A 22,500-nucleotide genomic window follows, 5' to 3' on the forward strand; every position below is an offset into this window, starting at 1 on the left:
TGGGCCTCAGAGTTAAAATGAGAGTGAAAGTTGTCTGTGTTGGAGTGTGTGTGTGTGTGTTGATAGACAGGTTGTTGGTGTAAGGAAGAGTGTGGGTTGTGTAATTAATTCCTGAGGCATGCTACAGTTAACCCACAAGGTGCTATAGGTACACAATTCACCTAGGAAAGTCTTGTGCCATGCATTTGCTCATATCAGTGGCAATAGCATTGCTTTTTATAGTGTATTCAATTTCTCAGTATTTCACATTGGACAGTTTTAATTAGTTGGTCAGCAGTTTCTTTGAAAATTAATAATTTTGTAAATCATTTGAAAAGATTTAAAATATTTGCTTTTCAAATATTTGCTTTTCAAATATATTCCATGTGGTTTCTGTTTAGAATAGATTAAACTTAGTAGATTAAAACTGATCTTAAGCTAATTTTGCATATATATATAAATGAAAAATCTCATTTTATTAGTTTATTTCCCTTTTAATTGAATGATACAGCTATACCACCTTCAGAATAGTTAATTTTTAACTTAAAGCCAATTTGTAATGTTATGTAGTAATTAAAATTTTTTTGACTAATTAGTTTGGAATTAGATTTAGTTATTATTGGCTTCAAGTTTTGGCACAAGGCCAGTAATTTCAGGGAAGGAAGTAAGTTGATTACATCAATCCAATGCTCAACCTCCACTTATTTTATCGACTCTGAAAGGATGAAAGGCAAAGTTGACCTTGGTGGAATCTGAACTCTGAAGGTTCAAGATGAATGAAATGCTGTTAAGCATTTGGCCCATCACATTAATGATTCTGCCAGCTCACTGCCTTAGATTTAGTAATTATTAAAATTATTTTTTAGTTGGTTTTATTTTGCCAAAATGATGAACTGTTTCAATTTTTATATTTGCTTCTGTTTGAATATTGCAAATATAAATTCTAATGTCTGCAGATTACATCATTTTCAAATAATACTTCATTCTCCTCCTATGCTGGTTATGACTTGGGTCCTGCTTAAATAATTTTCTTCCAAATATTCTGACTCATCACCCTTTTCTATTACTCTTTCAAAGTTGCCCTTATAACTATACCACTTCAGATTTCTTATTTTAAGTTCTGCTAGTCACTAGTTGAGCTCTCATGTTAGTAGCAAGAGTCAGGATCATAACCTGACGCCACAGGGGAGAAGACTTCAAGCACGCTTGGACCTCACCTGTTCTTGTGCCTTTGGGAAAGACAGGAAGGGTCTGCCTGAAATCGCCCGACAACAAAAGCATTACACCTCCCATTGGGGTCAGACAGTCTTGATGTCTTTGAAGGATGTATCTAATGCTTCTAGAGTTCCCTTCTGAGCCATGGTGCACTCATGCAGATAATGAAATAAAACCTAAGGACCTGCCTCTGTTGCATGAAGGTATCTTGGAGGTTGCTAAATTGAGAGGTAGCTTAAAAGTCAAGTGTGCTGTCCTGCCACCTGGCAACAAAGTAGCTGCAATCCTAGAGGAGTCACAGCTACCACGATATTCTGGTGCTGCCTAACTTCTGCAAGGAGGAGCTTTGTAACAAATGTTTTTTTCTGTTCTTCCAGAAGCACCCAGGAAGAAGATACCTCCCTTACAGCAGCATATGCTATTAACAATAGTTTTGTAGGCATGCAGCTGGTCCGGAAGTAATTTTGTATGTGTAGGTGTGTGTGTTGAATAACGTAGATAACGCAGAAACACACTCATACACACATATAGAAAATGTGATGTCAAATGCAGAAACACACACACACTGACAGACACATAAACATTCTTATACTCATATACACTGACAGACACACTCATATACAGAAGATATATTATTGAAACAACAGGTGACTCATTATCTATATCAAGTGTTAATGACCTAGAAAAGGTTAAGAGTGAAATGCAAAACACATAGATCTGCGTTCCTCAGTTCTTCATTGACAGAACAATAGGCTGTATGTGGAAAATTTCTAGATTTGATTTCAAATCTTCAGTAGGAGCAAGCAAGGTCTGTACAGAACTCATCAGTAAATTAAATTCCAGATGCATGTGATTTATGCAAATCCTTGACTAATTAATTGCTATCCTTGGATTGGATAGAGATAGGGCGTACATTAACGCATGTCAGTCGTCACATTTGTATATGTATGTGTAGATGTGTGTGTGAGTTGAATAATGTACATAAGGCAGAAAGGTACACACAGATGCATGCACACTCATACACTCACACACACGTAGACGGTCATACAGAAAATGTGACGTTGTCAAGGGCAGAAGCACTCACACACTGAGTCGTATACTCACACACAGACACTCATATAGAAAATGTGATGTCATCGAACGCGGAAACACATGCATATACAGAATGTGGTGTAGAATGCATTGGGAATATACAGACGGACAAAGCACATGTATTAAATGTTAATTTAAGGGTTTATATGTAACTGTAAATACCTTGCAACGTTGCAACTGGTACAATATGAAACAATATTAAAAGTAAAAGAACAAAAGTGAAACTATTACATCATTACAATATAGATGTTATTGTTTCACTTTTGACACGCAATTGTTTCACTTTTGACAAGTAATTGTTTCACTTTTGACAAGTAATTGTTTCACTTTTGACAAGTAATTGTTTCACTTTTGACATGTAATTGTTTCACTTTTGAAGTCAAATACTGAACTAGTGTAAGAGATTGTTCCAGGCCTGCATTAGGCAAGAAGTTGAAAATCTTTTGGCCCAGGACACTCCATGGACCTTAAGTAATGCATGTGTAAAATTTGAATGAAATCGGTTGGGTAGTTCTTGAGTTTTAGTGATGCACACATGCAGACACACACACATTCTCAGTTTTATATATATTGATGTCATAACCAGTAAAGTTTCGGAGGAGGTGGAGATGAAAGAATCACTTGTGGAAACATATGTACCATTCTTTTTATTTCATTCTGCTGTGTGTCATTGTAATATTTTCTATAGTTTTCTTCAGATATTTCTTTCTCTAACTGTGCAAAAAGAAAATCTATTTTCATTCGTTTGTGAATCTCTCCAGATGGTTCTTTTGAGCTAAATGTAATTTAGGTCTTCTTTATGAAATGTATTTATATAGAGTTTTAAAATCTAGGTGCATAAATCTGAACAGTGGTTCTCAGTCTTTTTGATTTTATCGCATACAACAGGTCAAATAATGGTTTCAAATTTTGTTACAAGGGCAGCCATTTTGGGGAAGGGGATGAGTTGATTATATCAATCCCGAAAGGATGAAAGACTCAGAATGTAGCGATGGGTGAAATACTGCTAAGCATTTCATCCAATGTGCTAACGATTCTGCCAGTTCACTGCCTTAAATAATATTAATAATAATAATAATAATAATCAAACCATCCAACCCATGCCAGCATGGAAAGCAAACATTAAACGATGACGACGATGATGAATCCTTTTTACTATAGGCATAAGGCCTGAAATTTTGCGGGTGGTGCAAGTCGATTACATTGATTTGCTGTGAAGTGAATTGAATGTAGTGCTCGATATTCTATAATTGTTATATGTCATTAAGATAATTACTGAAAATGAAATGTGAGATCACAAGAGTTCATTTACAGCAATGCTTGCCACTTAGAATAGTGGATGAAACAACTCTTAGCCAGAAACTTCTGCAATGTTGGAATATGTCTTTGGTGAATCATATTCTTGAATTTATAGATTTCAAGAGCAGTACAACTTACAAATGTTGACATGCATCCTCATTTTACCACTGCACTTAGTTAAACACTTAAGGACTATCTTAAACAGGTTAAACACTTGATTATAACCCTCTTAAATAGCTCTTACTTTTCCTCTTTATTGTATTACTATATAATTGTCATTCTTTTATATTAAAATTATAATAGTATTGTAATCTATTGCTCATGTTTTTTTCTTTGTATTTCCATATATTTGTAGTCAAATAGAGAATTGTGTTTGTCATTTTGGATTTTTCTAAATACTGTCTAAGCAAACATTTAAAAAAGTATATATTTATAATCATGTGATATGTTTTTGTTTGAAAGCATCTATTGTTTATTTTACCCAAACAAGGGACCATGCTTATCTGTACGTTTAAACATATTGTTTTAAACTAAAAATAAATAAATAGAAATGAAAAAAAAAAAATCAGCCTACATAAGTTTTCCCCTTAGAATTTCCCAGTAATATTTTAAGTGTTATGATGATAATGGCTTCTGATTTAGGCAGAAGGCCAACAATTTTTCAGAGGAGAGTGTTAGTTTATTACATCAACTTAAATAAATTAATTGGTACTTTTTATCAACCCTGGAAAGATGAAAAGCTTAGTTAGTCTTTGCAGGATTTGAACTTAGAATGTAATGAGCTGGAATAAATACCACAAGACTTTTTTTTTCCATTGCTCTATAATCATAGAGCAATGGAAAAAAAAAGTCTTGTGGTACCTACTTACTGTCATAATTGCTATTTCTAATTTAGACTCGGGGACAGGAATTTTGAGGGGCAGTGGTAGTCAATTACATTGATCCCAGAAATAGACTGGTACCTTTTTTTTTTTTTTTTTTGATTGACATTGGGTGGATTATAAAAGGCAAAGTTGACCTCAGTAGGAGTTGAACTTAGAATGTAGTGAACTGGATGAAATATTGCAAAGCATTTTCTTTGATGCCCAATTGATTTTGCCAGTTCAGCAACCACAAAGAAATACCGCAAAGCATTCTGCCACTCATCAACCACATACTTCTAATGTAGATACAAAGCCAGCAGTTTTGAGGGGACGAGATTAATTGATTATATCAACCTTTCTCCCCAAGTAATAACATAAACTCGTTGAACTATCTATCTTTTGTTAAATTAAAATTCCCGTAAATTTAAATACTTCGATTTGATATATCAAAAATATTGTTTGTATCCATTTTTGCATGTTTTTATTCGATGAAAAAGCCAAAATGTTTACGCTAAATACGAGGTGTTCTCTTTTAAAGTTTTCTTCAGATATTAGGCATGCTGTGAAAATTTTTTTTTTTACTTTGTAACAAGATCATATTAAGTTAGTAAGCATATTATAGTGACATAATTTCAGAAAAAAATTGAATATTTGTCATAAAGGTTGCATGGGGATTATTGACTGCTAAGCAGGTTAGTGTGAAATTGGATTTAGAAAACTTAGTGATTGCTATATAGAAATTTATTTGATAGATTTAAATGCACCAAGCTAGGTTAGTGTTGCAAAAAAAAAAAAACCCCTTTAAAATTTGTTTTTTGTGAGAAAAAATGTTTGGTAGTTCATTAAATTGTTAGTAACTGTTTTATACCATAATTTGCTGCCCAAAATAGAGGAAGTATTCTGGTTCTAATTACTCTTATGACTACCATATAGTTTTTAGGTTGCTTGTAGGATCTGGACTTATGAAAGTAGTAATAATTGGCTTAAAAGGTTAAAAATTGTTACATTTAATGTAAGAGTTCACTGTTTTCCTATGTATTTGTTTTAAATTCATTTATTCATACAAAAAGGATGCATGTCAACATTTGTAAGTTGTATCGCTCTTAAAATCTTATAGTTTTAAGGAGAGTATAACTAACCAAAGATATATTCCAACATTACAGAAGTTTTTGACTAACAGTCGTTTCATTCACTTTTTTTAAGCGGCAGGCGTTGCTGTGAACGAATTCTTGCTATCTTGCAATATTCTACTTTTAGTAATTATTTTAATGACATAACAATTACAGAATACCTAGCACTATATTCACTGCTCAGCAAACAAAGAGCATTTAGAAGAAATGTCAAGAGTTAGTTAGTAACTGGTTAGTGCAATGAAACCAAGTAATTAACAACAGAAATTATAGCAAAAAGTAGTAGTTATTGTTTCTCATTAGTACACATTGTAGTTATTAAAATAGGTATGGATTCTTGTTGTTTTGGTCTGTTAGGATTGTTGGTTGTGATTTGAGTAAAGCAAAACATAGTAACTAACCCAAAGTGAAGCAGTCATTAGGACATACTATAATCATTTAGACAGGCAAGTATTCTTATTCTTTTTGGTCTATTATAATTGTTCATTACAACTTTAAGTGGTGGCGAATCAAGCTGGTATCATTGTTGTCATCCTCTGTTTCCAAAATTGTCGTTATTGTAAAGGTGGATTGGCTGAATTGTTAGTATACCTTGTGATGTTTCTCTCGGATCCTTTATTCTTAGTTGAAATCCTACAATGGTCAATTTTGCTTTTCGTTCTTCCAGTATTGATTTGTGGAGGTGAGAAACTTTAGAGGGAGCTGAGCAGTAGCAGGCCTTCAGAGAACTTCCACCCTCATGTAAGTCTTCTGGCCCTTGACTCCTTACATTCTAAGGGAGTTCGGCTGCATCTAGGTCATGATTCCTAGGTATCCATCTGCTGTTACATTTTGTAGGACTGTTTGCATTGTAAACTGTACCTACCTGGATAGTTAAGGTGCTCCAGAATCATGGCACCTTGGATGTTATAATCACTTTGGTCTGAGCCACTAGTTGAATTCACTAAGGTGAATTATTCATTCTGAAAATCATTTTCATTTTTCATTGACCAAATCCAGTTGGAACTCTTTTCAGTTGCTTTTACTATTGCCTTAAGAGCTCTGGCTCTTTTTCCTGGAAATTTTGGGCCATTCCAAAGATTGTTGGCAGATTTGCCCAAAAACTTCTTTATAGTGAAGAATTTGGCTTGGATGTGAGAATGTCTCTGTTTCATGTCTAAATTGTCATATTTCTCAGTCACACAGATGTGGGTTTCCTTCAGTCTGATTTCATATGGCACAGTGATTTCCATCAGAATCATGTGTTTTGATGAAAGTGATTAGAGTACAATATCTAGTCAATTACCACTGTTGTTGAGGATCTCTTGGCTAATTTTCCATTCTGGAAGGTTTGCAGAGTGTTCCCAGTCTTTGACTCCATTCAGTAGACCATGTTTCCATAATACAATTGGCTGTTCCTGGCCACAGTCTTTTGCCTTCTGCCATGTAGAACATTGGTAGTTTTTCTGGTTGCTCACCAGTTTGCATGTTTGATATAGCTTTTCCTAATATCAATATCTTGCCACTTAACATCTGTAGAAACAAATATGTGTGCATGGTTTCTGTTATTCAACAGAGAATCTAGTTAAGGTGTTTGGCATCTGGTTCAGGCTGGGCTTTCAAGAGAGAAAAAATGTGGGAAGAAGTTGTGAGCAGGCTGGCCAGTCTCATCCAGAGATGGGCTGATAGGAAGCTGTCTTTGAAAGGCTTGGTAGAAATGGCTAATGCCTATATTGTTTCAACAGTGTACTGCTACCTGACTGCTTTGTCCCAGGAAATCTTTAGCCAAATTGGAGTGCATGTGTGTTTGTGTTTGGCACAAGTTCATTTTGTTAGGAGGTCCATCTGCAAATGCTCCTGTGATGGTGAACTGCTGTGGTCATCATTTAAGACTTGTCTTAGCTTGTCTCTTTGACTAAGCTGCAGTGTTGGGTTAAGTGAAGACTGTTCAAGTAAAACTTTGTTTCATTGAGGGATTCTAATAAAAGTGAAGCAAGTTTAAAGTTATCCTATTTACCAAAAGTTACTTCACGCTATGTTCTTGTTCAATTTTTAATCAATTTGAAATTTTTTTTTTCAGAGTTGTTTCCTTTGCCTTTCACAATAATTATTAATGCTAATTATTTTTCTTTCAATTTTGAGGAATGTTTTTTATTCTTTTTAGTTTTGCTTTCTGCTTTTTATTAGCCTTCTACTTAGCTATAACTTATAAGCTGAAAGAGTAAAATATTACTGCTGTAGACTATTTAGATAATTTTTGCATTATGAATCTAAAATTTCTGTAGTTCTTTAAAACCAGTAGTCCTCCATAATTAGATGTATTTGTGAGTTCTCTAAGTGTGAAAATACATCTTCTGTGAAGAATAAGGTATTCTTTGTGAAAACCAATGAAGGTATTAAATTTCTAATGCAAACAATAAATGTTAGTGAAGGTTTTTTTTTTGTTTTTGTTTTTTAAAGTTTATTGTATAAGGATATTTATTACACTGAAATACAGAAGTAATTTTTCAAATTTGATTTTCTTTTTCTCTTCCTCTAATAATTATGATGTTTGTAATGTTATACATTTAATTTTGATATTTTGATCTCATTTATTTAAACAGTTAATCCAAATTTTCAAAAATGTATGAACCAGAGGCTGCTAACAATGCATACACTGGATTTAATTTCGAATTCAGTGAAAAAACCATTCGAATGGGTAAGCTTATCATAAATTTACTAATTATATTTTTCCACTTCTTGTCAGCATGTTTGTGATGTCATTGTGTTTCACGTGTTTTATTTGCTATTTTGTCTACCGGCTCAGTGTTAGAGCTTAGCTATTCAATTGAATGAAACTTTTGACCATAAAAGATTACTCTTACTCTTATACTTGTTTCAGTCATGTGACTGTGGCCATGCTGGAGCACCACCTTTAGTCAAGCAAATATCAACCCCAGGACTTATTCTTTGTAAGCCTACCGGGCTCTTTTGCTGAACCGCTAAGTTATGGGGACGTAAACACACCAGCATCGGTTGTCAAGCAATGTTGGGGGCAGAAACACAGATACACACACACACATATATACACATAGACGACAGGCTTCTTTCAGTTTCCATCTACCAAATCCACTCACAAGGCTTTGGTCGGCCCGAGGCTATAGTAGAAGACACTTGCCCAAGGTGCCACGCAGTGGGACTGAACCTGGAACCATGTGGTTGGTAAGCAAGCTACTTACCACACAGCCACTCCTGTAACTATGGCTTCAATTAAACAAAATTGCAATATGACATTGCTGTCAACAGTTAATAATGATTTATTCACTCTATGACCCAGATATGACAGAAGCTTTGTTGTAATAACTTGTTGCTGCAGCAAGAAAAAATAGAGCTTCCAGATAGTAATAAAAACAGATTTATTTTTATCAAAAGCAAGTATGATGGCCATATGAAAATTTTCTGTAATGAACCTTTTGGAACTTGAAGAAATGGATTTTAGTAGTATAATGTCTGCAATGATGTCTCCAGTTAGTACTGCAAAAACTGATAATTGGTAACCGGATTAGATTCTTATCACATCAAAATCACAACAAATCAATTTAAAGCTTTTTTTAGATTTAATTACATGAATCAGATTGTTTTTATGAATTTGAAACAAATTGTAACAGGTGAGGACACTCCTCAATGACATGCAATCATCTGATTATAGTTTTATATGTATATTACCTGCTATAGGCGTAGGAGTGGCTGTGTGGTAAGTAGGTTGCTTACCAACCACATGGTTCTGGGTTCAGTCCCACTGCGTGGCACCTTGGGCAAGTGTATTCTACTATAGCCTCAGGCCAACCAAAGCCTTGTGAGTGGATTTGGTTGATGGAAACTGAAAGAAGCCTGTCATATATGTGTATCTGTGCTCCAGCATGGCTGCAGTCAAATGACTGAAACAAGTAAAAAGAGTAAAGAAAAGAGTAACATGTGGTTACTACTTCAGTGTCAGTATGGTTATTCTGTTGAAAAAGTTTTGAAAAATAAAAGAAGACAAGCAACTATGGTGGTATTTTGCCTTGAAATTATTGGTCTTGTGCCAAAACTCAGAAACAACTATTCTCTTTGTTAAATATTTACATATTATTTACTTTGTATTTTATTTGCTGAAGGTTTAAAACTTTACCATTGCATTATGATTTTTTCTTCTTTTTTGTGGGGGTGGGTGTTGATTATTACAGTGGCACATATAAAACTACAAAATATGTTTTGGTAGATTCGAATGTGAATCTTTGATTGCTGCTATTTTTCATCACCAGTGAACATCTCCCCCTAGACAATTTGTTCATTACACACTGCTGTAAGAGGACTTTGAGACACTGCTATATTTTGATTTTATTGTACATCTCATTCAAAGCTATCTCAGACTGATGAATCTAACAAGAGTACAGATTCTTGTTTAACCTTTAATATGTTGAGGCGCATCATGTTACAGTATGAGTTTTCTCCCCCGTAACTGTCACATTGAGAAGGGAGAAAATTTGTATGGCAACATGAGGTGCTTACAGCATAGAAATTGTTAAGGAAATCAGCAAACAGCTTGTGTACTTTTGTTAGATTCATTGATCCAGGGTAGCTTTGAGGAGACAGAAAATAAGGTCAAAACACTGTGATGTCTCAAAATCAACTTACGCAGGTGAATTGTGTGTGTTATGAACACATTGTCTAAAGGGGGAAGATTTTTCTTTGATGAGTCCACACAGTGAAGTGATTGATATTAGGAAGGGCATCCAACCATAAAGACCCATGGCAAAACAGACAGAGCTTGATGAAGTCCTTTGACATGAGATCCTGTCAAACTGTCCAACCCATGCTAGCATTCAACATGAACATTAAATGATGATGATGACAATCAGTAGTCATCAGAAGTTCACATTTGAATCTTTTAGAACATATTGAAAATGAACAGATATGTTATTGTTTGGATTCTTGCTGTTCTGTGTGCACCTCTTGAATTATGATAGTAAGGGTTAAAAAATTCAGTATGATTCCTAACAAACAAAATATATTTATTCACATAATGTTACATTTTGTATAGGATTTGCATATTTAGGAAAAAAATATTTGGATTACCATTTTAAACTTGTTAATTCTATTTTCCAGGTTTTATTCGAAAGGTTTATGGAATTCTTATGCTCCAGCTGATGGTTACTCTTGGCATCATAGCACTTTTCCTTTATGTGTAAGCTTTCCAATTGTTTTTGTTTATTAACAGATGTCACTCAAACATTTTGCTGTAAAGCAATGCAATGTCATGTGCTGCTACATAAAAATGATTTAAAAAGAAAAAAAAGACATTCTACTGACTCATTCACCAGTATGCTTTAACTATTGGCTCACACAAACAGTATCATTGTTTTCTTTCTCTTCTACATCTTCTGCAATCTAAACTAACAAATTGCATACCATCTCTACCCAAACTCATTTGATGTTACACCTGTCTACTCTGCTCTTATCATTCCAACTGATCCTCATTCTGTAGATGCAAGACCTTTGCTGTTCTCTATTTTCTGGCAGATGTCTACTTTATAGAAACCAGATATCCACTACATCAATCTCACATATCTTAGAGGGCCTACAAAGGTCATGGTAACTAATTAATATAAAACCAGTATATACACAATAACTATTGTACATCTGCTTTTCATTCTGGTATGGGTTGGACTGATCATTACATCCAAGTGTATACTTTTTTAGAGTTACTGTCCTTTAGATGAATTGGGGGGACTATTTTTTACTTGTATATTCCATTTCTAGCATGGTTTTTGCAGCTAGACAGACATACTTCAATCACTCTACAGAGTGTACTTGGTGCTTGCTATCATGGTATCAGAATTAGAGAGGTTATCATTGCACTTGCTGAAACTAAAGTCTTCTCTAACCAGTGTTGTCTTTGTTTAGCATGTACATGGTGCACTTTATCGTGTCGCCAGTCCAAGGGAGGTTGGATTTTCATCTATATGACTAGAACCCTCTCTATATTGTCTATATCTTTTCAAAATAAATGTGACACTGTGAACAGGAGAGTAATGACTATGTTGATCAAAGAAGTGTGTGTGAGATGAGGGGAAACAGTGACAGGGTAACAGGAGAGGGAGTGATAACTGTATGTTGGTCAGGAAATTGAATAGGAATCACAAGCAGCATGTTGGGTTAACAATAAAAATGGGTTATGAGAGACTGATGGCTTGTGATAAAAATGAGTAGCAGTGAGAGTGGTAGAAGATAGTTTTGCATGGGTGATGGCAAAAAGGAGTGAAGGATAGAGATGAGTGATAATAGGTGATGGGTAGATGTCACTGCATTGAATTGAAGTTTCATCTCAAGAAGCTGAACCATTAGAAGATGACAAAGAATTGTGACAATTGGCAACATGCAGTGCAAGAATGATAAAACTCAGCAATCCTTTCTGCTAAAGGCACAAGGCCTGAAATTTTGTGGGAGTAGTTAAGTCGATTACATTGACCCCAGTGTTTCACTGGTACTTATCAACCTTGAAAAGATGAAAGGCAAAGTTGACCTTGGCGGAATGTGAACTCACAAAGTTGTGGTGGGTGAAGTACTGCTCAGCATTTTGTCCAGCGTGCTAACAATTCTGCCAGCTCGATGCCTTAAACTCAGTAATAACTTAAGTCTTTTATGTTTTACTTGTTTCAATCATTGATCTGTGGTGATGCTGGGGCACCACATTGAAGAAATTTTAGTCAACTTTAGTACTTTTTTTTTTAAGTTTGGCACCTATTCTATTGGGTTCTTTTGCCAAACTGTTAAGTTACAAGAATGTAAACACACCAACACTGGTTGTCAAGCAGAGGTGAGAGACAAACACAGACACAAAGACACGCACATATACGACAGGCTTATTTCAGTTTCTCCCTACTAAATCTGCTCACAAGGCTTTGGTTACCTGAGGCTGCCCAAGGTCCCATGCAGTGGGTCAACCCAGACACCATGTGGTTGAGAAGCAAACTTTTTACCACACAGCCATGCCATGTTTGGCACAGTATTTTTTTTTTTTTTACATTATTGCATATCCTTTTTTACTTTCTTTGTATGTAGGGTTGCATTATTGAAATCTATGAAGTGATGTGTGTGTAACTGTTAGATTGACGTTATTTTAAAGCAAACTTAAGGAATAACAATAGAACATTTATTGATGCAGGGCCTCAGTAGTGAGAGTAACATCAAATTTATTATGAATAACAACGTGAAAGACTGTTTGTTAACATGCCTAGTGGTATGCTGGTAAAGATCCTGGGTGGAAAATGCTTTCTTTTTAACATTGTTAAATTTCATTGTTAATGTTAATTTTGGTAAAATAAAGACTAACATTTTCACACTGTATGGTTATGAATAAATTATAAAAGGAAATTAGAAATAATGTGTTAAAAGAAATGCTAATTGTTATTATCATGTGTTATTACTTATATCATGTGTTATTACTTTCAGAACACCAGTCAGAGAATACTCGAATCAGAATCCATGGATGTGGTATTTAGCATTGTAAGTATTAAAAAGTGTAAACATTATGAAGCGTTAGAAATTATGTCAAAGAATTCCTTCCTTAAACATTGCTGCTATTCACCTTACAATTTAAATAATAATATAATTAGATTACCATTTTTTCTGGTATACAAGCCAACATCATCAACTTTCCAAATACTGCTGCATTTCACATGGAATTTTTTGGTTTTGCTTCTCCAAAACCTGTCTTGATGTATTAGTTGACCTACCATGTTTGGCTGTAAATTTTGGTCTGAAAAATTTTACTTGTTTGCTGGAGAATATGGTAATTGCATTTTTTTTTATAGTGTTTTAATTGTGGATTGCCTATGTCCAGTCCACTGCTGGACAAAAGCCTCAGCATGTTCTCTCCATCAACTACAGTCTAATGTGGAGGCTGTGAATTTGAGTTTTAGATCATATTGGTTTGATGAGCCTACTCTGCCACACTTGCTGGACATGATTTGCAGAGGGTGCAAATAATAGTATAGATAGTGACAAATAACCCATGCTGGTGCAACTCTCACTCTCTCCCTTTGTCCATCACTACGTCAGTGGTAGGAGAGCCAAGAGGGTGTCTGTTTGCTCACAGCCATATAGGTAGCTAAAGCAATAAGAGAAAGCATAGTATATACTACTAGGTCATATTTGATTGCTAATGATAGATGTGTGTGTGTGTGTGTGTGTGTATATATATATATATATATATATATATATATATATAAATATTATTATTTCTAAGTCTCTCTAAAGGAGACTACGGCAGCAGTACTGGATATTAACAGTTATCGCCAAGCTAATATGGCAGTCCATAAATATAAGACTAAAGCTGCCGTTGATTAGCTCCAAGAGGCCATCGCCTCTAGCTAGCTATATGACACATGAACCTGTGTTCATTATAACCTTTGAACAGGGGAGGTCAGCCACTTTCCCTTGCTGGTCAGGCATCTGCAGACATGTTTCGGGGTATTTGCCCTTTATCAATGCAGAGTAGCCAAACCCAGCAGGCGTCGCTGCTGACCATCTGTTCGAAGGATTATTTACCTAATTTCAGTGGAACACATCCACTGGTTTTCAAAAATAGAAATGTTATTATTTCTAAGTCTCTGTCAAGGTTGACTTTGCTTTTCCTCCTTTTGGAGTTAATAAAATAAGTACCAGTAGAGCACTGGGATTGATATAATCAACTTGTTCCCTCCCCTCAAAATCGCTGGCTTTGTACCAAAATTAGATGGCATTTACGAGGGATGTTCAATAAGTAATGCCTCTGACCCACTTGCAGTTGTTTGATCTAGCTGAAATTTTGCATGTGCAATCATTTATATCTCTATAGAGTAAGTGGCAAATTACAGCTCTGAATTAATTGTGGTTCCTGATTTACAGGTGTTTGAACCGAGTCAAGTGTGAAATGGAGCCTGTTGAGCAGATCTGGTCGCCCCCTTCTGCCATTGATGAGGCATCTGTCCGTCAAGTTGAGGCTGCCATTTTGGAAGATCGACGCATAATTATTCGCCAAATAGCCCATGAGGTCAAGATTAGTACCGGGTCTGTGGAAACTATCATTCATGACCATTTGCATATGCAAAAGGTGTCTGCCAGATGGATTCCCAGGTTGCTCACGCCTTTCCAGAAGCAAGACGCGTCGAGTGCTCGAGGGTGAATTTGGAGATGTGCCAAGAAGATGAGTCAAAATTTTTCAAAAGACTGATTACACAGGATGAAACCTGGGTCCATCACGATGATCCAGAGACCAAAGCCCAGTCAATGCAGTGGAAGTACCGTGACTCACCCCCTCCAAAGAAGGCATGGGTGCAGCCCTCTGCTGGCAAGGTCATGCTCAGTCTTCTGGGACCAGGACGGAGTAGTGGTGACAGATTTTCTGGCAAAGGGTACCACAATTGCAGGAGCCTATTATGCTTCACTTTTGAGGAAATTAAGAGAAGTTATCAAAATCAAGAGGCGGGGCAAGATCAGCAAAGGCATCCTCCTCCTGCAGGACAACGCTCCGGTCCACAACTCGCTTGTCACCAGATCAGAAGCACAGGCGTATGGCTATGAACTCCTCCCCATCCCCCCCTACTTTCCTGACCTTGCACCCTCTGATTTTCACCTCTTCCCAATCATGAAGTTGTTTTTGAAAGGAAAGCGTTTCCCAGATGATGCAGCCTTGATTTCTGAAGTCACGTTGAGGTTGGAGGACCAAGCTGGGTTCTTCTACAAAAACGGTCTCCAGAGCCGCATCAAACGATGGGAGAAATGCGTAACTCTGGGTGGTTCCTATGTAGAAAAAGACTAATAACTGTGCCAAGTTTCATTGCTCTACTGCTATGGGTCAGGGGCATTACTTATTGAACGCCCCTTGTATATTGGTATAAGCTACAGACTGTTGGCTACAAAAAATATTTTGTGGTATTTGTAATAATTTCTGAGCTGTCGTAATCATTATTCTTTAATGTCCATTTTCCATGTTGGCATGTGTTGGATGGTTTGACATGAGCTGTCCAGACTCCAATTGTTCGTTGTGACATGGTTTCTACAACTGGATGCCCTTCCTAATGCCAATGCTTGTGATTCACAAAAAATTTTATAATATAAAAGTAAAGCTGTTTAACTTGGAATGGTAGCTGGATTGAAGATTTGGTCAAGAACTTTGCAGACAGGAATTGTTAGAAATATATCTACTTTTCATATCCTTGTATAGATTCCCTTTTTGCACTTTACACCATTTGTCTTTTAAGATTTTATACTTTAGATCCTTGTGAATATCCTTACAGTTACATGAATGTATTGTAAAACTTCTTTTCTGTGTTTTCTTTTAGAGTATTAACCTTCGTTACACTTATAATGCTGGCTTGCTGCCCTGATATAAGACGACAGTTTCCTACCAACTTCATCGTTTTGTGTGTCTTTGTAAGTATGCCTTAAGCATTTATTTTATTGATTTTAATTTGTTGACTTTAATTTGTCAAAAACTAATGACCTTTGAGTTCACCCACAATTCCGTTAAATAATGGTTCTAATTTATCTCGTAATTGTTTCTATGAAAAATTTGATTAATCCGTAAACATTTTAAAAATGAGTAATCTTTTTGTTATAAAATCTTCAGCTTTTTTAAATGATTTAATTTATTGAATTCCAGACTGTTTGTGAAGGATTTTTACTTGGAGCAATTTCAAGGTGAGCAAAAATTATTTACCATTCTTGGTTAGGTGGATTTTTTAAGAATAATTTTTTGAAAAGTTATTTTAGAAATATATATTTCTTGTTAATCTTTATTAAATGTATTATTGTTTTCTTAATGCTTGCATCATTAAATATGTTAACACAAAACGATGATGCCGTGGTGATCTCATTCTTGCTCACAACATCATAAGTGGAAAGTGTAACCTCTCGAAAGAGCTGTTCTTCACTCCTGCTCCAGAGCTTGGGCTGTGGGGTCACTCCAAAAAGCTCTATCTACAACGATTTCATCTCAATCGAAGGAGAGGGGCTTTCTCCGTCCGGGTTGTGGATCCGTGGAATAAGCTGCAGGACGAGATGGTGAAGATGCCGACGACCGCTCGGTTCAAAGTCTCCCTTGACCACAAATGGCCTGAACTCTTTACATGAACACCACCCTGTACATAACTCCATGTCCCACTACATGGCCTTGCTTTTTGCTTTTTGAACCAAAAATTAACTAACTAACTAACTAACAAACAACTTTTATTTCTGATTTGCATTGTATCTCTGAGTTAAGATTAAAAAAGATGGCATGGTTAAGTTATCTACAGATTTGCTCATTTGTCTGTGAGTGTAAAACTGATGTCAAGCAAAAAGTATAACTTATCTGATCTATATTGATTGATTAAAGTACTGGGATCAATATATTGTAATGAAATACTTGACAGAGGAACCCTAGCACAGCTGCAGTCCAGTGATTGACTCAGAAAAAAAAAATATAAGAAGTATGAAGGCTATACATATCCAATTAAATACTGTTATTTATCTTAATGATGAAATAAAATACATTTGAAAGTAAATCCTGTTTCCAAAATATTCTTTTTGATATTTATTAAAACTTAAAATTCTCATTTGTATTGTTTTAAAGCCATTATGATCAAGATGCAGTGTTAATAGCTGTTGGTATCACAGCAGTAAGTATTACTTTTAAGATTGATCTTAATTTTTTCTTTTTGTGCTATGAATACAGACATCAGCAATCATGGACCTTTATCTCCTCCTGTATTATACAAGATTTAGCAAGTTATTTGGTCAGTTTTTAATATAGCCTTCTATTAATGTCATTGAGTATCTTCTCTCTATGTCTTCTCTGGGTCCTTCCTTTCACTTTCTTGGTTATCACTAAGTTTTTAAGGTTGTATTTTCTCATCAGAAGTACAGTAAACTTAGCCTGTTGCCTCTTTATGTTAAAAAAACAGGAATGGCTATGTAGTCATTTGCTTCACAACTATGGAGTTTTGAGTTTGATCCTAAACATGACATCATGGACAAGGATCTTCTACCATACTGATCCAACCAAATCTAGAGTGAAATTTGGTATACAGAGAATGTCTTGAAGTCTGTCAGCAGGACAGTCGATTGTTGAGAGTATTTGTACCAGTTTTTGGTCTGAAGATATTTCTCCTTTCTTAGAGACTCTGAAAAGGGGGTGATGGACACTACTTTTCCTCCTTTGATTAAGTAATTAAAAACTATAGAATTAATGAGACAAATGCTGAAGATATCCTATACAGGCAGAATAACAAATATTGACGTTCTTAAAAATAATTTTTCACCTCTAAACCAAAATGTTTTTGTTGCAATAAATTTTAGGTGTGTTGTCTTGATGCTTGTTGTGATTGGAAATGTAGTAAGGCCTCAATGGATTAGAGCAACAACATTGAGTTATAATTAAATCACATAGTTGATTAGTTATATAGCCACTCCATGGGCGCAGGAGTGGCTTTGTGGTAAGTAGCTTGCTTAACAACCACATGGTTCCGGGTTCAGTCCCACTGCGTGGCACCTTGGGCAAGTGTCTTCTACTATAGCCTCGGGCCGACCAAAGCCTTGTGAGTGGATTTGGTAGACGGAAACTGAAAGAAGCCCGTCGTATATATGTATATATATATATATATATATGCGTGTGTGTGTTTGTGTGTCTGTGTTTGTCCCCCTTGCATTGCTTGACAACCGATGCTGGTGTGTTTATGTCCCGTTACTTAGCGGTTCAGCAAAAGAGACCGATAGAATAAGTACTGGGCTTACAAAAGAATAAGTCCCGGGGTCGAGTTGCTCGATTAAAGGCGGTGCTCCAGCATGGCCGCAGTCAAATGACTGAAACAAGTAAAAGAGAGTTAATTTTGTTAAAAACATGTTCTATTGATTTGATGTTCCTTATGTAGATAGTTTGTAATTGTTGGTACAAGAGAAAATAGTGTTTCAGACAAGTGTGGTATGCTAAGTGTTGCCTATAGTCAATATAAATGTGCCATGGCTCAATAGTTTGTTTGTTGCCCCAATAATTATTTCCTGTATGTTTAATTTCTGTTTGTTTTAGTTGTATCCTGTATATGTTGGGTGAAAGTTAATGTGATGTCTGTGATTTTTGTCTTATGTATATAAAGGTGTGGCTGTGTGATAAGAAGCTTGCTTACCAACCATGTGGTTCTGGATTTAGGCCCACCGTGTGGAAACTTGGGCAAGTGTTTTCTACTTTAGTCCTGGGCTGATCAGTGGATTTGGTAAATGAGAATTGAAGAAGCCCATTGTGTGTGTGTATTTGCTTGCGTGTGTTTGTCTACCCCACTGCTGCCAACAGTTTGACAACTAGTGTTGGTTTGTTTACATTCCTGTAACTTAGTGATTTGGCAATAGGAAACTAATAGAATAAGTACCGGACTTGAAAAAAAATACTGGGGGTGGAGTCAATTTGTACAACTAAACCTTTTGAAGTAGTGCCCCAGCATGGCCACAGTCTAATGACCGAAACAAGAGATGTGTATGTGTAGTGTTGGTTTTGTTATAAGAATCGTCTTATAGGGTACATAGTCTTATTACTGTTGCTGATGAATATAACAGGTTCTACTTTAATCTCTTCTTGTAGAGTCAGAATTTAAATTTGTGGGTGGAATGCCTTTGCAATTATGTCTGGAGAACCAGATGCACATTTCCTTTATCTTCTTGGTCACTTGGTAAAATTGTTTGAAATCATTTAATGATGTCCTAAAATTACCACTACTTCATGTTCTTTCATTTGCTTTTTTTTTTCTAGCTTGTATCTGCTGCATTGACACTGTTTGCCTTCCAGACAAAAGTAAGTGTTGTATTATTAATATAAGACTATTGTTATTTATATATTGCCAAATATATATATATATATATGATGATATATATATATATATATATATATATATATATATATATATATGAATGATGATATGTATATATATATATATATCAAAATAAGCAACAAGGATATCCATGCATTATCTCTGGATATCCTTGTTGCTTATTTTGATTTTAATCACCTTATTTTGAAATTGTATGGATAATACCATACTAAATTCTGGTGCCTCAACTTAAGTACCATATTTATCTGAATTTATCTAATAAACAAGTGGACAAACGTATGTAGTACTACAGAAATCTCCTGCTCCACTTATTCCTGCCCATCTTGTACCTTGAAGTCCACCTGACTCCTGCTCCACTATTTTTATCACTTTCCAGCTCCACCTGATCATTCCCTATTTCTCTTCCAAAATATGAGTAGTCATGTCGCTCCTCTACAGCAAGAAACCTTTTCTACTCTGGCCCTACTCTCTCATACTTTTACTCTTGCTTCACTCCTCATCTCCTTGCATAAAGTTACACTGTAGGGTTTGTTGTCTTGCAAGCTGAATGGCAACTTCACTAGTACTGGTAGTATGAAGAAAGCACCCAGTACATGCTGTGAAGTGATTGGCATAAAGAAGGGGCATCACCATGCCAAAGCAAACACTGGATTGTGATGCAGTCCTTGGCCTCACTGGATCTTGTCAAACTGCTCAACCTTCATCAGCAGTGAATATGTACATGAATTGATGATAATGAAATTTGTAGATTTTGAATTAAGTAAATTTTAAACATTTCAGTAGTATATTTTAGAATATTTTTATCAGTATTTGTAATATTTTCCTGCTTCGGTTTATTAATTTTGTTTACTTTTTTCTCATTTAAAAAAATATTTTATTTCAGTGGGATTTCACGACAATGGGAGGCCTGCTGTTCGTGTTTCTAATTGTGCTCTTTGTCTTCGGAATCCTTTGTGCAATCATTCAAAACAGAGTAAGATCTTTTATTTTCATTTATGAATAGAAAATTAGTTATGAATTGAAATTTGTTAAAATTTCTTTACAGCAAAATAAAATTGTTGGAGAAATAGAATTATAGTTTCTATAGGCGCAAGAGTGACTGTATGGTGAGAAGCTTGCTTCCCAACCATATGGTTCCGGGTTCAGTCCAAGTTCGTGGCACCTTGGGCACGTGTCTTCTACTATAGCCTTGGACTGACCAAAACCTTGTCAGTGGATTTGGTAGACAGAAACTGAAAGAAGCCTGTCTTATATATATATATATATATATATATATATATATATATGTGTGTGTGTGTGTGTGTGTTATATATATATATATATATATATATATATATATATATGTGTGTGTGTGTGTGTATATATATATGTGTGTGTGTGTGTTGTATATATATATGTGTGTGTGTGTGGTGTATATATATGTGTGTGTGTGTGTGTATATATGTGTGTGTGTGTGTGTATATATATATGTGTGTGTGTGTGTGTATATATATATGTGTGTGTGTGTGTATATATATATGTGTGTGTGTGTATGTATTTGTGTGTCTGTGTCTGTCCTCCTCACCATTGCTTAACAACTGATGTTGGTGTGTTTACGTCCCTGTAACTTAATGGTTCAGCAAAAAGAGACCAATAGAATAAGTACTAAGCTTACAAAGAATAAGTCCTGGGTTTGATTAGTTCAACAAAAGGTGGTGCTCCAGTATGGCCACACTCAAATGACTGAAACAAGGGGAGGAATAATATATATTAGGTACAGGTTGTGGCTGTGTATTTGAAAAGCATGCTTCCCATCTATGTGGTTTTGGGTTTAGTCCCTTTGCTTGATCCTTTGGGCATGTGTCTTTTACTATAACCCTGAGCTGACCAAAACCCTGTGAGTGGATTTAGTACACTAAAACTGGAAGAAGCTCATTGTATAGGTGTGTATGTCATCTTGACTTGATATTGTAAATGAATGTCACTGTCATACAAACAGTGTTGTTCATTTCAACATTCTGTGAAAGCGCGTTTAGTCATGGGGAAACATTATTTTGCTTAGAACAGAACAAGTGAGAGTCGGAAACAAGAAAAGGCATCAGCCATTGAAAATTTGCTTCAGTGAACTCCACCCAACCCATACAAGCATAGAAAAGAGAACATTGGAAATTATTTATTTTTCTTGGACTGTCTCTAAAAGAATGAGAGTACTCAAAAAAAGATAGATAATGTACCATTAGATCATCATCATCATCCTTTAATGCTGGCATTGGTTGGTCATCTTAGAGAATGCAAGCAAGTTTTGATTCAATGTATAATAATTTAAAATTACATTGTAACACAATTTTTATCCTGGGTAGTAACTGTTATTTCCCATTTGCTTACCTCTAGAAAGTATGAAAATGGCTAATATTTCCTTCAAACTTTGCTTTTGTTACATTTATTCAAACCCCCAAAGAATTCCTCTTAACACATGGCTGTGATGCTCCCCCACTATTCCTGCTCATGATCATAGATGCACATATTATCAGCCACTAAGGGACATGCTCAACTAGTTACAGTCAAGCAACTGACCAGCAAATCTGTGGCACTGAGCAGAATATTTGCTGTAATGATATTTCTGCTTGAGCAACTCAGTATTGAATCCATCTGAAATGAAATGGAAAATAAGTGAGTTTCAAAACATTGATGTCCAGGTCATAAAAGCAAAGTTTGAAGGGAATTGTTGTCATTTCCTTTAATTTCTAGCAAATAGGAAATAAAACTTACTGACCAAAGACAATGCTTTTTCAGTTTATATATGTTTATTTTGAATGAATCTTTGACAATTCTAACGTTTGTTTTTTTTTGTTTATTTTTCTAGTATGCTACTTTGGCCTATGCTGCTTTAGGAGCTCTACTTTTCAGTTTTGTAAGTAAAATTTCCTTTCTATTGTTGTTTTATTTTAAAAGTTACAGTGTGTACTTGGAGCACTTCAGCCATCTCATTAAAGATTTAAGAGGATGATAGCATTTTGTTGTAGCTACAATGAGACACAGTGACTGGGGGATTAAAATGATGGAATGCTGACTACTTGGTAATGAATTTAAACTTTAATATAA

The 22,500-nt window shown here is 35.4% G+C and overlaps 1 protein-coding gene across 3 annotated transcripts in view; it reads left to right on the forward strand.

Annotated features, from left to right (window-relative positions):
• LOC115212769 (protein lifeguard 1) overlaps window positions 1-22,500 on the forward strand; it is a 64,955-nt gene that overhangs the window by 20,663 nt on the left and 21,792 nt on the right. For all 3 annotated transcript variants that reach the window (XM_036504100.1, XM_036504101.1, XM_029781442.2), the window contains exons 2-10: window positions 8,161-8,255; window positions 10,685-10,763; window positions 13,031-13,084; window positions 15,904-15,994; window positions 16,224-16,261; window positions 17,175-17,220; window positions 19,341-19,382; window positions 20,303-20,392; window positions 22,262-22,309. In XM_036504100.1, the coding sequence (XP_036359993.1) occupies window positions 8,180-8,255; window positions 10,685-10,763; window positions 13,031-13,084; window positions 15,904-15,994; window positions 16,224-16,261; window positions 17,175-17,220; window positions 19,341-19,382; window positions 20,303-20,392; window positions 22,262-22,309 (564 nt within the window). In that variant the 5' untranslated portion in view covers window positions 8,161-8,179. The remainder of the gene's footprint in view (window positions 1-8,160; window positions 8,256-10,684; window positions 10,764-13,030; window positions 13,085-15,903; window positions 15,995-16,223; window positions 16,262-17,174; window positions 17,221-19,340; window positions 19,383-20,302; window positions 20,393-22,261; window positions 22,310-22,500) is intronic.

This window comes from Octopus sinensis, linkage group LG6 (assembly GCF_006345805.1).
Source record: "Octopus sinensis linkage group LG6, ASM634580v1, whole genome shotgun sequence".
Classification (NCBI taxonomy): Eukaryota; Metazoa; Mollusca; class Cephalopoda; order Octopoda; family Octopodidae; genus Octopus; species Octopus sinensis.